This window comes from Mauremys mutica, chromosome 10 (genome assembly GCF_020497125.1).
Source record: "Mauremys mutica isolate MM-2020 ecotype Southern chromosome 10, ASM2049712v1, whole genome shotgun sequence".
Lineage (NCBI taxonomy): Eukaryota > Metazoa > Chordata > Testudines > Geoemydidae > Mauremys > Mauremys mutica.
Genome location: NC_059081.1, coordinates 4,506,335 through 4,523,496, shown reverse-complemented (window position 1 = coordinate 4,523,496; position 17,162 = coordinate 4,506,335). Strand labels below are relative to the sequence as shown.

General features: G+C 45.9%; 1 protein-coding gene across 1 annotated transcript; it reads left to right on the top strand.

Annotated features, from left to right (window-relative positions):
• Positions 1-8,248: 8,248 nt before the first annotated feature.
• RPL37A (ribosomal protein L37a) lies at positions 8,249-14,221 on the top strand. The gene is made up of 4 exons (XM_045031752.1): positions 8,249-8,401; positions 9,917-10,045; positions 11,287-11,369; positions 14,061-14,221. The coding sequence occupies exons 1-4, from the start codon at positions 8,399-8,401 to the stop codon at positions 14,122-14,124; spliced, it is 279 nt and encodes a 92-aa protein (XP_044887687.1). The 5' UTR covers positions 8,249-8,398; the 3' UTR covers positions 14,125-14,221.
• Positions 14,222-17,162: the final 2,941 nt, after the last annotated feature.

Here is a 17,162-nt window from a genome sequence, read left to right as displayed (position 1 = left end):
AGGAGGAATTTTGACCAGATCTCTAGATCTGCAACAAGTGCATAGGATCTTTATCATCTGTGCAGAGCAGTCAGGACCTTGAACCCAGATTTTCAGAATTGCCTGGGCTAACATGCAATGACCATCTATTTGCAATTACTGCAGACCACGGTTATTAAATCTCATCCTGAAGACCCACATACAACAAATTGCTTAGAACTCAATATATCTATCTTGGGATGGTGAAGGGCTGATGTGATCCTGCCAAGATTTGAACCCATGACTACCATTGGGCTAGTATTTAAAACCGGAGGCTTAGGCCACTTTGCCATAGCCTCTTGTTAAGCTTTTTTTCCCTGTGTTCTCTCTCCACTGTACCTGGTTTTGAGTGTGTGCATGCTCTCACTTGTTTACAGCAGAAACAACAAATCAGGAAACTGAGACTTCAGACTAAGCCTCTTGTGCAAAAAGAAATTTATTCCACAGTGCTCTAAGTGCCCTGTGCGCCTGTTTTTTTCTTTGATTTGGAGTCTTGTCTCACTTCTGGGCCTTGAAACCTTAAGAAATATGAGACTGGCAACGTTAGTATTTATTTAAATTATTTATAGTAGCTGCAGCTCCGATCTCATTGTTGAATAAGAAAATCACCTTTAAGTGCTTTAGCTCTGATAAGGGACACTTGCTTATAGGCCATGTACCAACCACTCCTCTAATGGGCATTTTATGTCCTCGTAAGGGTGCTACTATATTGGCACCTTTAGGACCTGTAACTCATCACCAGTGCAGCTCCGCTGTAGTAGTGGTGGAGGCTTCTCGGGCGTCTTTACCACTGTTGTCGTCCAACTCTGCTCCGATATAAAGTTAGATGGGATGGTGGTAAAAATGTCTAGCTCCACTCTGTGCTTACACCCTGCACAATTGCTATTGTGCTGCAATGGTGGTGAATTACAGATCCTGAAATGGGCCAGTGTAGCAGCAGCCTGACAGTGTGCAGTGCCTTTCTAGTGGTGTTTGTGACATAACCCCTGACAACCGATTGGAACCAGTTCCTTTCACAAGGGCACTGAACAGCCATCAGATGATTAGACTTATAGGTTGCTACCACCTTGGGTGAAACTTGAATATGCAGTCTAGGGATGACGGGCACTTTATCGTGTTACTAATCTGAGGAATCCAGGCTCCCGATATCTGCCTAATAATCTTTCTTTATTTGTATTGCGGTAGTGTGTAGTCAGTACAGCTTGTTCCTTTCTTCTCGGCCTCCTTTTTTAGAACTAGAAGATGCCCGGGAATTGGCTGGGCATGTGTAATTGATAATGCCGTGTGCTATGTAAGAATGAATAGGGGTCAAATTTATGAATTCGCCAAGATGCCAGTTAGATACATCTCCCAGTTACCATGTGTGGAGAAGGTGGAGGGGAACACACAAACAGTTCTTACACTTTGCCTCTCACTCCCAGGGGTTAACACTGTTGTTTAGACAGGGTGCTTAGCTGCAGATGGTTACCAGACAATAGTAAAAGCATTATGTTGCTTGAGACTGCTGCCAAGTGAACAAATTGACAATGACAGTGCTTTCCTTAATTAAGGTTTTATTGTATCATTGACTGCAAATACCATCACATAAGCATGGAAATGGCCTACAAGATTCATACACAATGGGTACAATGTGCTGGCTGGTGAGTCTTGCCCACATGCTCAGGGTTTAACTGATCGCCATATTTGGGGTCGGGAAGGAATTTTCTTCCCGGGCAGATTGGCAGAAGCCCTGGGGGTTTTTTCACCTTCCTCTGCAGCATGGGGCATGGGTCACTTGCTGGAGGATTCTCTGCAGCTTGAGGTCTTCAAACCACAATTTGAGGACTTCAATAACTCAGACATAGGTTAGGGGTTTGTTATTGAAGTGGATGGGTGAGATTCTGTGGCCTGCTTTGTGCAGGAGGTCAGACTAGATGATCATAATGGTCCCTTCTGACCTTAAAGTCTGAGTCTATAATGTCTTAGCGATTCATTTATGACTGTGCAAAAGGGGGTTTCAGTTGGTACAAAGTAGATTTAAAGGTTTGCAGGTGGCAAGCAAGAGGGAAGAAGAGTCCAACTGTGGACATTGGATCAAAAGTGCCAAATGTCATTCCTACTGTAGGAGACTCTGACTACTAGCCCAGCCATCTGTCTGTGCCTAGCTGCTCTCACCACTAGATGACATTGTTGGATATCTCTCCCTAGTTCTCAACATCTTGCATCTAACCCTTTACACCAGGCGCCTGCCCGCAGGAGCCCATTTGAAACAGGGTTGTTTTCTGTAGGCTGCAGGAAGTGGTGAGAAGGATGGGGAGATTCTTCGTGCACAAATGGTGTCTTCTCAGAAGAACAATTCTCTTCCACTCATACGCGAGAGGAGCGGCAAACAGCATTTTTCAGAAATCTGTTGAAAGCGTCTTTGGAGAATTCTGCCTCCCATAAAATCTCAATTTATTTTTATCTACACACTGATAAATCTCCAATCCCATTAAAGGACATCAGGTATTCTCTCTCTCTCTCTCTCTCTGTAATGGGACTCATAAAATCTCAGCTTGATCTCTGCAGAGTTGCTGAGACTCTTCAAGAACACTTGAAATTCACTTTACCCTTTCTATATTAAAAAGAAAAGAAAATCTAACCCTGGAGAAAAGTGCTTTTAGCCATTAAGTCAAGGGAGCTCATTGCTGGTACACAGCCTGTTATACCCTCCAGGTTATCAGAAAAGGTCTGTCTACCGTGGGAGCTGGGGTGTGAGTCCCAGCTCCAGGAGAAATACCTGCGCAAGCTCTCAGTGGGCTAGAGTGTAGCCACCGAGAATGTGCCTAAGATCTCCAGCGAGGACATACTTGGGCAGTTAGCCCATCCTGCCGCTCATGTTGCCATGGCTACGTTCTGTTTTTAGCTCTCCCGCTCGATGAGAGCTAGTGCGGGTGCATCTCCTCAAGCTGGGAATTGCACCCCAAGCTCCAAGTATAGACACACCCACAGATGATACGCCTGGTTGTTGTTGGAGACCAGTAGCAGGACATTCCAGAAAGTCCAAGGCCTCAGTTCTTGGTTGTGTCCAGTCCATTCACTAAACCACAATGTACCAAACAGGAGAGAGAGAAAAGGCAAAAAGCTGGAAAATGCAAGAATTGGAGAAGAGAGACTTTTTTGAAGTAGTAGTAGTAGTAGGATGTTTGTCCTAGGTCACAGGGATGTTGGTTCAGCGCCCCATGTGACCTTGAGCACAAGTCACTTAGGGTTTAGTCCAAAACTCAATGAGGTCAATGGAAAATCCCAATGGAAAGCCACTCACTTAATGGGACCCTTAATCATTCTGGTCCTCAATTCTTCATCTGTAAAATGGGGACAATATTGGATAATTTCCTTTCTCCTGCTCTTGGTTTTGTCTTTTTTTCTAGTTAGACTGTAAACTCTTCCAGGTTAGGACTGTCTCTTGCCACTTGTCTGTACTGCACAACAGGGCCCTGATCCTGGTTGGGGCATTTAGGTGCCACAGAATAGCTCACTATATAAGAAAAAGTATTTAAACAACAATAAAAATCTTTCTAATGAGTTTAAATGCAGAGAATATTGAAATGACTAAACTTGAAATCGGGATTGCTCCCAGGAATGGTGCATTTTACTTTGTAACTTGAACTTTACCACAAACTCAGAGCATCTCATTACTCTTTACCTGCTGATACACGGCTGCATTCCCTTCATGGCCCTGCAGAAGAAATGCCATTTCAAGATCCCAGCTCCGGTCCTATTGCTCTCTCTCTTAAGTCTGTTTGTTCTGTTCCTGGCTCCTGTTGATTTCTTGTTGGGTGTTATATGCGTTTGGGTCCATACATTATCCAGGTTTTAGGACAAAATGTCAAATTGCACAAGGTGCTTATGAACGGAGGAAAAAAGCCCTTCTCTTCTCTGAAAATATCATTAGAGGGTTAGGGCAGATGTCCCAAGCTCCAGCTCTCGTGTATGCTGGGAAGTTATTGTTATTACTACATATAGTGATTCATGACAAATAGTTTGCCATGTGTATTAATAAAGCGGACCTTGTGGAAGTTTGGCTAGACTTTCTTCCCTCTAAGTACTTTCAGAAATTATGAGTAGTTGATGGCTTTGAATATAAAAACTTTTAAGAATTCTGTTTTGCATATTGTCAAACTAATCAGATTATATAGGTTCATAGATTATAACGCCAAATCACATAGATTCATAGATTATAAAGGGACTGCTGTGGTCATCTAGTCTGACTTCCTGCATGACACAGATCACAGGACTTTTCTGAATTCCTATTTGAACTAGAGCATCTCTTTTAGAAAAATATCCAACCTCAATTGAAAAACTTCCAATCACGGAGAGTCCACCACAAACCTTGGTAAACTATCTAACTTCAGCCATTGAATCTTGTTATATCTTTTGTCTGCTAGATTGAAGAGCCCATATTATCAAATTTGTGTTCCCCATGTAGGTACATATTAGGGATGTAAAATATTAACCGGTTAACTGATAAGTATTGGTCTTACCGTAATATATTGCAGTTAACGTTTAAAACAGATTGGTAAAATAATTGTGACATTTTCCATCCCTCCTTGTGCTGTCATTCCCTCAACCTGGCTGCGTTCCCTGCCCCCACGTCCGAGCACACCATGTGCATTAACAAATCTGTCTCTTCCCTATCCACATCCTGCTCCCCCCTCAGCGGCAGCGCCCAGGACAGGACAAGCCGAGCTGCCCTCACACGGTGATGGCTTGGGAACCCGGAACAGTGGTGACGAAGGGCGGATGGAACATGTTGTGCTCTCGGGCCAGCGATGCCAGCTCCCAGGGCTGGGTGCCTTGCTCCCCACCAGGAGCCAGCACAGGGAACCCCGCCGGGCACTTCCCCTTCCCCACAGACACGGACTTGCTGCCTGGGGAGCAGTCGCTACCCCCCACTACCTCGCCCTCCTGCGAGACCTCTGCCCCCCGCCCTCCCCAGGAGACTCTACTGAGCCCCTGGACCTTGTCCAGACTCCTACCATGCCGGCAGCTGCACCGGGCCCAGGTAGCCCCTGGCTGTTGCCGCCAGGTGCAGTCATGGCAGGCTGAGGGGGCGGGTGGTGCTGCCAGTGCCACTACTGGGGGGGGGGGTGTCTCGCTGCCTTCTGGCCCTTGGGGCGGCCAGGGAGCTGGGCAGCAAGGGGGATGTGACCAGAACTAGCCAAAGTCCCACGATGCACCAATGGAGACCGGGTCACATGACAGGGGAGACAGGTGTCGCCATGACACCACCTGGCCACATGACAGGTTCTCCCCTTCATCCTAACACTCCCAGATCACGTGTGGTCTCTCCCTCCCCCCACCCCCTCCTGTCGCCATGACAGTGCGCAGAAGGGGGTGGTGACGGGGTACCAACTAGGGATGTAAAATATGAAACGGTTATTTTATTAATTTCAATGGGTACTTTTAAAAATATTTACATCTCTAATACGCATAGACTGTGATCAAGTCATCCCTTAGGCTTCTCTTTGTTAAACTAACAGGTTGAGCCCTTGGAGTCTATCACGATAGGGCATGTCTTCTAATCTTTTAATCATTCTCATGGCTCTTCTCTGACCCCTCTCCAATGTATCAACATCCTTCTTGAACTGTGGAAACCAGAACTGGACACAGTATTCCTGCAATGGTTGCTCTAGTGCCAAATACTGAGGTCATATAATCCCGACTCCTACTTGAGATTCCCCTGTTTATGCATCCAAGGATGACATTAGTCCTTTTGCCAACGGCTTTGCACTGGGAACTCTTGCTCATCATGTTATAGGACTATAACAATGTTTAAAATGGGACTGGATAAATTCATGGTGGCTAAGTCCATAAATGGCTATTAGCCAGGATGGGTAAGAATGGTGTCCCTAGCCTCTGTTCGTCAGAGGATGGAGATGGATGGCAGGAGAGAGATCACTTGATCATTGCCTGTTAGGTTCACTCTCTCTGGGGCACCTGGCATTGGCCACTGTCGGTAGACAGATACTGGGCTAGATGGACCTTTGGTCTGACCCGGTACGGCCTTTCTTATGTTCTTATGCTCTTATCTGATTATCCACACGGATGCCCAAGTCCTTTTCAGAGTCACTGCTTCCTAGGATAGAGTTCCCCCAGCCTGTAAATATGGCCTGTTTTTTTGTTTTTTTGGGGGGGGGGTTTGGTGAGGGGGGAGAAGAGGGAGGCCAGCAGGAGAGAAAACTCATTGCTTGCACCCAGTTTACAAGATGATCCAGATCACTATCATTACTTAATTAAAACAAATAGGATTATCCTATTATGAGTATTGACAGAACTCAACACCACGGGTATTGGTTTGTTTTTCTTTTATCACTGTTTTTATGTTGGAGAGAAATTCCATGTTAATTTCCCAGTTATTTGTGGGATGCTTTCTGAGCCCCAGGGACTCATTTTTGATCAGAGCGAGGAACACCGGGGTCTTATGCCTGTTTGCCTTTATACAGATTTGATAATCAATGGGTGCAAATAATGTTTTAAAAAAAAATCTGGTTTTGAGAAAGAGGGAGGGGTAACGTAAGAGTTGTTATAAATTATCATTGACTTTTTGTCTCTTAAAACTGCAAGTTTGCTGTTCCCTTTTTATTGTTCTAGTATCTACTGTGTTCTTTCATTTTCTTAAAAATAAAACCAGCTAACCACTCTATCCATTTTCTTTTTATGGGCTCTTTGGATATGAAGTCAGAAATCTGCATTCTGTGGCTACATCTCCAATCCAATAAAATCCATGGTGATATAGATCAATTTTACTGCCTGGATATTTGCTGTATCCCTGCATGAATACATTTCTACAATATTTTCCAAATGATGGATCGTTCTAACTCAAGCTGCAAATAAATTCCATTTTGTGAGTTTGAAGGCTTTAGATAACCCTGTTACCGCTGGACAGATTTACAGAATTAAGCTGCGTAAGACTAAAAAGAATGACTGAATGCTTTGTGTGGGACTCAAACTCTGTGAGGGAAGAGAATTCTGAAAGAGTGTCATAGGTATCTTTGCAGCAATTGAACCCTGTGATTGGTGGCAGGATACCATGGAAGCAGAACTTCATTTCTGTGGTACTAGTTGCATATCCTGATTTTTTCCTCGCCCCCTTACCTTTTGTTAGGCTAAGAAAGATAAATATTTAAACTTCCTTTCATCCAATATACCTGCTGTAAATGTAATATCCTGTACTCTTAACTCCACCTAGATTTAGATCATAGTTGTATAATTAGGCTAAATTTATTTATGATGTAACATCATTGATGGTAATGAACCCATCTCCTGTTGAATGGTCTTATTTGAACTCCACTGTTCACCTTTTCCTGTTGTTCTTCCTTAATAGCCTGTCATCCATCCTCTTGTCTGCCATGCATATAGCTAATCTCCTGTATAAATAGGATCTGATGTATTGAAGCAGCCTATTGAGCCATCAGACCTGCTGGCTGCACAGGTTAACACATACCGAGGGGGAAAATCCATACACCATACAGCTAATCCTGCACTTGTGTGGAAGGAGGCCACACCCCAACCCCCTGCACCAGCCCGGAGCCCCCTTCTGCACCCTGAACCCCTCATTTCTGAGCCCACCCCCCCCGACATCCCAACCCCCTGCACCAGCCCGGAGCCCCCTCCTGCACCCTGAACCCCTCATTTCTGAGCCCACCCCCTGACACCCCAACCCCCTGCACCAGCCCAGAGCCCCCTCCTGCACCCTGAACCCCTCATTTCTGAGCCTACCCCCCTGACACCCCAACCGCCTGCACCAGCCCGGAGCCCCCTCCTGCACCCTGAACCCCTCATTTCTGAGCCTACCCCCCTGACACCCCAACCGCCTGCACCAGCCCAGAGCCCCCTTCTGCACCCTGAACCCCTCATTTCTGAGCCTACCCCCCCGACACCCCAACCCCCTGTACCAGCCCGGAGCCCCCTCCTGCACCCTGAACCCCTCATTTCTGAGCCTACCCCCCTGACACCCCAACCGCCTGCACCAGCCCAGAGCCCCCTTCTGCACCCTGAACCCCTCATTTCTGAGCCTACCCCCCTGACACCCCAACCGCCTGCACCAGCCCAGAACCCTGAACCCCTGAGCCCCCTTCTGCACCCTGAACCCCTCATTTCTGGCCCCGCCGTCCCTCATCCACTCCCAGGCATTCGGGCTAAACCCTTTCCACGCAACACCTACAGCTCTAGCTCTGCTGCAGAGACTCCCTGGGTGTAGCACAAGGGACGATAGAGTCCCACACCCCCCGAGTGCAGACAGTCCCACTCCGAGTCCCGTCCTCTCTATGGTCTGATCCCTCCTTCCTTCCGGCCAGGGCCAGGCTATCGCGCATGCGCAGGAAGTACCTCCTTCTTTGCGTCCAGGCCCGGCAGGAAGATGGTGAGTGTGGCTGAGGGGCCCCCTGGCTTCTCTTTCCCGGCTCAATCCGCCGCCATCCGCCCTGCCGGCCGCCTCATCCGCGCAGGCGGAGGCCCGGGCTGGTGCCGCGGGGCCTGCGCTCCCCGGGGCGCCGGGTATTGGCGGGGCAGCTGGAGCCTGAGTGCTGTGGGTGGGAGCGGGCGGTGGGGCAGAGCCGGGAGCCTTGGGAGGAGCGGGCCTCTAGTGGGGGGGGGAGGGGCGAGACCCGGGACTGGAGGTTCTGGGCCGAGCGGGTCGGGGGGGTAAGAGCTGGGGAGGGCGGGGGCGGTGCTTTTCCTGCAGGCCCGGGGGGGGGGGGAGGGGGCGTTCCCTGCAACCCCCACTCCCCACCCCCTGGCTGGAGCCGGGGTGCCAGTCCGTGGGAGTGGGGTGCCCCGGGACTGGCCGTGGCTGGCGGGTGTTTCTCCGAGCCTGGCTGTCCGGTGATCAGGATGGCGGTGGGGCGCTGGGAGCCAGGAAACGGGGAGGGGGGGGGCTCTGCTCCCCGCTTTGCTGCGGGCTCATTTGTATTGCGCGCTCTGGCAGTGAGCGTCCCGAAGTACAAGGCACCGCTCTCAAGGCTGTTCCCCCTTTCTCTGGGGTTTAGGGTCTGGACGAGGGACAGAAACAGGTAGCCCTGGGAGAGGATAACACATTCCTCTCTGCGTGTTCTGATTGCTACCCATGTTTTGTGGGCCTCGCACAGGAAAAGAGGGTCGGTCTCCAGGAGAGATTTGAAGGGTAGAGTGTGGGCCCTGGTGTACTAAATTTTGGAGGTTATGCTGAGCCCCGGGGCAGTAAAAATGACTTAAGACTGTTGCAGAAAGAAATAACATGAGAATCAAAGCTAGCATTGATGAGGAACTTGTAGAGAGGGAACAGACTCCAGATGTAGGCAAGGGCTTGATGTTAAAACTTGAGATGATGGGTAATGGCAAGGCTAGTCAGCCCACACTAGCTATGTGAATTTGAGCAAGTCATTTAATCTTTGTCTAGTTTTCTCCCTATTTCTGACTTGGGGATAAAAATCCTTAGTTTTCCAAGACTTAATTTGATTGTCAGTGTGATCCTGAGAATATCAGGTGAAAGGCTCTGTAGCTATGCAATGATGCTATCCTCATTTAGGCCCCAGTCCTGTCTGTGACTGCATTCAAGCACACTGATGTACCTGTACGCAGCCATTGCACATTTGTGATCCTAAAAACACTACATACCAGAGCAATACTCATGGAGCTGTGGCTATGGAATAATTCATATAGGCTTGAATTTCCAAAGTGTTGGACAAATTTTAATTAGCTGCAGTGCAGTACAACTTTATTTTGTATGGCATTTTGGTGGAAACTATATTCTAAAAAATACTGTTACATCGTTAATGAAAATAGATTCCAGCAGTGTGCAGATAACTTTGCTTTAATTCTTTGGCTGCTGTTAAGTAAACTGCTAAACAGCCTCTGGTTTTAATTAAGCTAATGTGTGTGGTGATTTATATCCTGACAGGCTAAGCGCACCAAGAAAGTTGGAATTGTGGGTAAATATGGTACCCGTTATGGTGCTTCCCTCAGGAAAATGGTAAAGAAAATTGAAATTAGCCAGCATGCCAAGTATACCTGCTCCTTCTGTGGCAAGGTAAGAACTCTCTCTGATTCACCCCTGCAAGTTCTCGAAGTCTTACAGCAATGAAATTTAGAAATGGGACTGCTGCTTTAGATTTCTCTACTTCTTAATATATAACAGGTTAATTACTGTCTGCCTAAGCATGGTTTGCAATTTTCCAGCAGAAGCTTTTTTTCTGTGCAAAAAATTTAAAAATATGCGTGGCTTATTTATTATGCATGCCAATGGGGTAGAGTTCCCCCAGGAGTAGATCTTGTATGTGACAAAGTTTTGAATTCAGGTCTCGGAAATTTGAAAGGCCATTCACTCTTCGCCCTAGTAATTTATCCAAAATTTTCAGATTCAGATGCCCACAGTTAAAGTAGCCTCATATTCAGGTGTGCTGAGCACACATATTTACTAATGATTTCTACCTTCAATGCCGGACTATGAATTTAGGTACCCAAGCTTAAGTGTTGGACTTTAAAAGCTAATAGAAAGCTGAGGTCATTCTGTGTGTGAATTTAGTGCTTATGAAATATGCCCGTTTGATAGCTTTGAAGGCATTGAGTAGATATGCATGGGCTGCAGTTCTGCAAGCTGTCCTGCCAAAACGTTTCAGCCTTCACCTGGAGGGAGCAGCTTAGTATCCCAGACCCATTCAATCTTGGGTTTGGTTTTTTTGTAACTGGAATCAAATAAGGATTCCAGTTACAGTAGTGGCTTTTTATGATGTAGATATCTGTCCATTCACAGTTGGATTGATACTGGAGCACTTTTCCTACACTATAGGCTTCTATATCAGTTTAAGCTAAAGTCATTTTACAAACATGTGAGCAGAACACAATATTCAAACGGCTTTCTAAAACTTAAGCTAAAACAACTTGTAGAGTAAATGACTAGCTATAGATAGAAACTAAAGCCAATTCAGCTCCTCTGATTTATTCTTTTGTTTGTGGGGAAAAAACAGCTGCAGGGTGTTGGTTTTTTTTAAACAGTATTTACTACAGTGATAACTGTCTCTCTATCTGCCATATTACACGCTGTTACTGAAGTTCTTTGGCCTTTGTCAAGACACCTGTGGAAAGTCTGATGTCTTCATATTTCTTCTGGCCCTGGTTGCAAATGTTGCTGTTGTGAAACCTTGACATTTAAATCCTGTTTCCATTGTGTTGGTTTTGGAGTTATGCTGAAAGGTCATGTTTTTAATGAGCAAGGATATCTAGATTTCTTGGTTTCTTCAACTGAAAGTATATAAATACTTTTTGTTACAGACCAAAATGAAGAGGAAAGCTGTAGGTATCTGGCATTGTGGATCCTGTATGAAGACAGTAGCTGGTGGTGCCTGGACCTATAAGTAAGGAAACAAATAATAACTGGCTCTGTTGTATGGTAGTTGAAGAAAAGTTCAACATTTTTGTTGCTTTTCTGATGACTGCCACTTATTTAAGCAGGTCTCTTCCTTGAGCTAGCTGCATGGTTACAGTTAATTCAGAGTATGAGAAGTTCATATTATTCTGTTCAACGTGTAATTAGCTTGCTTTTGTGACTATTGAATCTTATCTGTTGTGCTGCTCTTTTCCCACTTTTGTTAAATCCCCCTGGAGTTCCTCACAGTCTTCTCTGGTCATAACAGAACAATAGTTCTTTGAGTCATAGTTAATTGAAATTCCAGGAATTCCAATATTTTTTAAATAAGTTTAAACTTAGGATTTCTTTTAACATCTGAAAGTATGGAAATACATAGTTTAAGGTCCCCTGACAATCTTAATTCTGCCCCAGTCTTAACACCAGCCTTGAACTTTTTCCCTTTCATCTGGAGGTCCTAAGAATTTCAAACTGGCAGTCTCTGACATAGTGTTCATATCACTACCATCCTTCCTTCCCTTCCTTATCTGCAGCCTTGGAAGCAAAAGTTTGAAATATTGAGAATGTTGCAGTATGTATGTACATATATGTATGTTTGACACCAGTTATAAGTAGGATCTAAATGTTCCCGAACGGTGCCTTTTATTCACTGATAGTTGTATAAATGGTGGCAAACAGTCTCAGTGATGTAGCATGATTGCCTTCCTTACGGTAAAAAGAACAGGAGTACTTGTGGCACCTTAGAGACTAACAAATTTGTTTGAGCATAAGCTTTCTTGGGCTACAGCCCACTTCATCAGACACATAGCTTGGAACATATAGTGAGGAGATATATACACATACAGAGAACATGAAAAGGTGGGAGTTGCCCAACCAACTCTAAGAGGCTAATTAATTAAGATGAACTGTTGTCAGCAGGAGAAAAAAAACTTTTGTAGTGATAATCAGGATAGCCCATTTAAGATAGTTTGACAAGGTACTTAAAATGGGGGGAAATAGATTCAATGTGTGTAATAGCAGCAAAGAGTCCTGTGGCACCTTATATAGTAACAGACTGGAGCATGAGCTTTCCTGGGTGAATACCCACTTCGATGTGTGTAATGGCTCAGCCATTCCCAGTCCCTATTTAAGCCTAAATTGAAAGTATCTAGTTTGCATATCAATTCAAGTTCAGCAGTTTCTCCTTGGAGTCTGTTTATGAAGCTTTTCTGTTGCAAAATTGCCACCTTTAAATTTGTTAGTGAATGGCCAGAGAGGTTGAAGTGTTCTACTGGTTTTTGAATGTTGTGATTCCTTACGGTATTCGTTCAATCAGGATTTTTACATTAGGAACCTTCTAGGGGCTGTGCATACTGCCTGAACTTTGAGTTCCCCAACCACTGTATGATAAAGACTTTGTCTACATCAGGGGTCGGCAAGTGTGTGCCGAGTCTTCATTTATTCACTCTGATTTAAGGCTTTGCGTGCCAGTAATACATTTTAACGTTTTTAGAAGGTCTCTTTCTATAAGTCTATAATATATAACTAAACTATTGTTGTATGTAAAGTAAATAAGGTTTTTAAAATGTTTAAGGAGCTTCATTTAAAATTAAATTAAAATGCAGAGCCCCCCGGGCCGGTGGCCAGGACCCGGGCAGTGTGAGTGCCACTGAAAATCAGCTTGCGTGTTGCCTTTGGCACACGTGCAATAGGTTGCCTACCCCAGTCTACATACAGGTTTTGTAGCAGTGTTTAACTATTTTGGTAGAAAAATCACACCATTAATCAAAATAGTAAATTGCCACAACCTGTGCAGCGGAGGTGCCTTACCCATGTGGCTTATACTCCTTCCCTACAAAGAGAGCTGTACAGGTATCAGGTATAAAGCACATTTGCACCGTTACAACTGCATACACACTAGTGATGTTTTACTGCTTTAACTATAGCAATATAGTTAGTGGTACAACTTTTGTGCAGACATGACCTTAGTACAGAGGTCCCCAAACTGTGGGGTGCGGCGGAACATTGGGGGGGGTGCGCGGCTGGGGCTTGGGCCAGCCCCCCTAGGGGGTGGGGAGGGAGCACCACCCAGCCCCGCTCCATGTCCTGGCTGCCAACCCGGCCCCAGCTGTGACCCCAGCCTAGCCACCCTTACCTCTGTCTTCATCCCCCTCTCCCAAAGCCACAGCCCTAGCTTGGGGAGGGAGGGGGGCAGGAGGGCGGACAGAAGTAAGGGAGGGATGTGAGGTAAAAAGGTTGGGGACCACTGCCTTAGAATAAAATAGTAGGTTTTTTATTTTTTCCCTTTTTGGCATCACTGCAGGGCAGAGTTCAGATTGTTTGGGTGTTTTAATTGTACACTGCATACCTTGACATGTTTGGATTTTTTAAATTTAACCTCAAACTCATCAAATTCAGAATTATTAGTGTTTGGGGGAGCTAGGACCAGAGATGCCAAAATGCAATAATCCTTGAATTATTGTATGATGTCACTACAGCACAGTTCAGGTTGAGATACAAGACATATCTGCGTACACCTCAGACTCAGATCTGTGTTCTCAGGGTCATGAGATATTAAAGTGGATTTGGACTAAGATATAACTGCTTCACTTCAGCTGATAAGCTGAGTGCACAGGGAATGCAACTGATGAGCATTGCTGGTTGCTTCAGTGTAGGAGTGACACTCTGGTTTTTCTTCCAGCACCACCTCTGCAGTGACAGTCAAATCTGCCATCAGAAGACTGAAGGAACTGAAAGACCAGTAGAAGCTTCTACCTGTTACCATGATTCATACCTTCCTTCTCCAGAGTCTGAAAATCTCTACCATTCTTTTGTCAATAAAAAGGGTGTAGTGGAATGGAACCCTTTTTTTTTTCTCTTCTGTACAAAATTATATCTGGTCTGCCATGCTATGGTTGTGAATCTGCGTAGCTGTGGATTATATTATTATGGAGGCACTGATAGCAAATGGTGTATCTATTTGTTATGGTCATTCTTAATCGGGGCGGGAGGTCTGCCGAAGCCGCGGGAGCAGCAGACCCTCCGCAGGCATGCCGCCAAAGGCAGCCTGCCTGCCGCCCTCGCAGCGACCGGCAGAGCGCCCCCAGTGGCTTGCCGCCCCAAGCACGCACTTGGCGTGCTGGGGCCTGGAGCCGCCCCTGTTCTTAATGACACTGTAACATCAGTAGTAGCTCAATCAATCAGTACCATTCCACTCCAGTTAATTTGCATGCTGCCATTCTATTAGTTGTACAACACACTGATTCGTTCATCTTTTTATAAGAGCTCTAAAGACAAGCCTAGGCAGGTTCTAATGGGATACCAGGTCAGTTGTGACATAGCAGTAGTCAGTAACTTGTGTCTCTGGGGAAATCTTAAATGGGAGGGGGGAGAGAAGGGGCAGATCTCAAGTGCCGTGAACATCTGAATGTAGGTTCTGTCTCCACCCCCACCCAGCTGCTGCTTTGGGGGAGTGGGGGGCGCATTCCGTAGCATGGAGGGGGAACAAGCCCTGTTGACAGAATCCCGCTGGAGTTGGAGTAGGGATTGAAATCGTGAAGAGCAGCTGTCCTCCCACACTCTCTGACTCTGGCTATGGATCCCACAGACAATGGGCTACTAGTGCCCATGCTGTGTCCTTTTCTCCAGTATTGGCCACCTGGTGCCTTTCTGTTCAGGCTGCCGTTCCTGGTTGGCAGTAGGCCCCTGTGAGCTGCTGTACTCCGATGTCAAAGCGTTAGTCAAATCTTCCCAAATCCTATAAATAGCTATGAGGAAAATTAAATACAAAAAGTTTCATGCTAAGTCAAAGATCCATCTTCCTGGAAAGGAAAACAAAGTTCCGGTTTCTAGACCCAAGAAGCATCACTGCCAAATAATTTCTTTCTGGGTGATCAGACTGTAATATTTTGGTACCTGGGACCAGCTGGCACATGTGTTTGAGCCATCTTTCAGTCACCACTAATAGACTGGACACCTGCACCATCCCTCTGGTATTTCTGTGGGCATACAAATAAGGAAATGATTATCTGATGAAACCAAGGTGCTTCTAGTCACACAGGACAGTCACCTGTTTTTGTGTAATTTTGAAGAGGTATTTCTGTCCCAGTTTGAGGTTACCGTGTGAACCTAGTCCCAAAGACTTCGTTGTGTAACTATGACTGCTGGGGCTGCAGTTCAGGAGTCTGAGACACCCAGTCTCCTTACAGAGCAGTGGTCTACATGAAGGCTGTGCCCCAAGGGCTTGGAGAATTAAATTCAGATACAGTAGAACCTCAGAGTTACAAACTGACTGGTCAAACACGCACCTCATTTGGAACTAGAAGTACGCAACCAGGCTGCAGTACAGACAACCCACCCCCCGACACCCCAAAGCCAGTACAGTACTGTGTTGAATGTAAACTTTAAAAAAAAAAAAGTTTAAAGAAAAGATTTGACAAAGTAAGGAAACTGTTTCTGTGCTTTTCATTTAATTAAGGTGGTTAAAAGAAGCATTTTCTGCATAGTAAAGTTTCAAAGCTGTAAGTCAATGTTCAGTTACAAAGTTTCAAAAGCACAGCCATAATGTTTTGTTTAGAGTTGCAAACATTTCAGGGTTACAACCTCTGTTCCCGACTGGTTTGTAATTGAGGTTCTACTGTACTTTTAAATAGATTTTTAAGGCCTGAAGAAGAATGATGATTAGGTGTGCTGAGCTGCAGAACAGGCCAAGAATGGCACCCAGTAACTCCTGCATCACGCCTGTAACTTTTTGTTGAGCTAGAACAGGCGTCCCCAATGTGCCTGCGGGTGCCGTGATGCCCGCAGGGGCATCTAAATGCACCCACATCCTGGCCGGCGGTGGAGCACCCACCGAAATGCCATCAAATTTCTGCGGCATTTCGGCAGCGACGCCTCTCGATGATGCCGCTTGCCGCCGGCAAGTGATGTCATCGAGAGGCATCGCTACCGAAATGCTGCAGAAATTCGGCGGCATTTCGGCAGGTGCTCCACCGCTGCCACGGTCCTTTGTCTGGCACTCGCCAGATGAAAAGGTTGGGGACTACTGAAAGCTAGAGCATATCTCATAGAAAGATAGCTTCAGAAAAAGTTGTTTATGAAACACCTAATGCTGCCTGGTGTCATCAGAATCAGACAACCTCTTCTGCTGTTTACCTGCCTCAGAACTCTCTTCCCCCCGCATAATGCCCCATTGAGAAACGCAAACCCTGTCACAATTTAGATCCTAGCAAAGATTCTTAGATGAGTCTGTCAGCTTGTCGCTGCTGTGGGCTGTCTGATAACAAGGTAAACCCCACCATCTTACCTATGTATTTCTGAGGTTCAGCGATCAAGTCCAAGGTCCCACAGGCTGAGCTGGGAATGGAACCCAGGTCTTCTGAGTCCTGGTCCAGTGCTTTAACTACAAGGCCAGCTGTTTTAACAGAGCATAGGAATTGCCACCCTGGAACAGAGCAGAGGGCCATCTTGCCCAGAACCTCATCACTGGTAGTGGCCAGTACCAACTGCTTCAGAGAAAGAAGCAAGAGACACTGCAGCAGGCAGCAATGGAATAGCCTGCCCATAGGGAACTTTCTTCCCAGGTAGTTAGAGCTATAGGTGCTGATCTATTGATTTCAATGGGAGCTAGGTGCTTATGTACCTTTTGAGGGTCTGGGCCTTAGTGCCTGGTTTATGCTCTGAAATAGGAGGGGTTTTATCCCGTCCAGTGTAATAAGCTGTTTTCCTTAGTCAGATACACATATAATCCTTTTCTAACTCCTCTGTTTTTGCCCTGAACAATATCTTGTGTCGGTGAGTTCCA

Coding starts and splice junctions, on each gene's coding strand:
- RPL37A (XM_045031752.1), top strand. Junction 10,046..11,286: donor CCTGCTCCTTCTGTGGCAAG/GTAAGAACTCTC, acceptor TTTTTGTTACAG/ACCAAAATGAAGAGGAAAGC. Junction 11,370..14,060: donor GGTGGTGCCTGGACCTATAA/GTAAGGAAACAA, acceptor TTTTTCTTCCAG/CACCACCTCTGCAGTGACAG.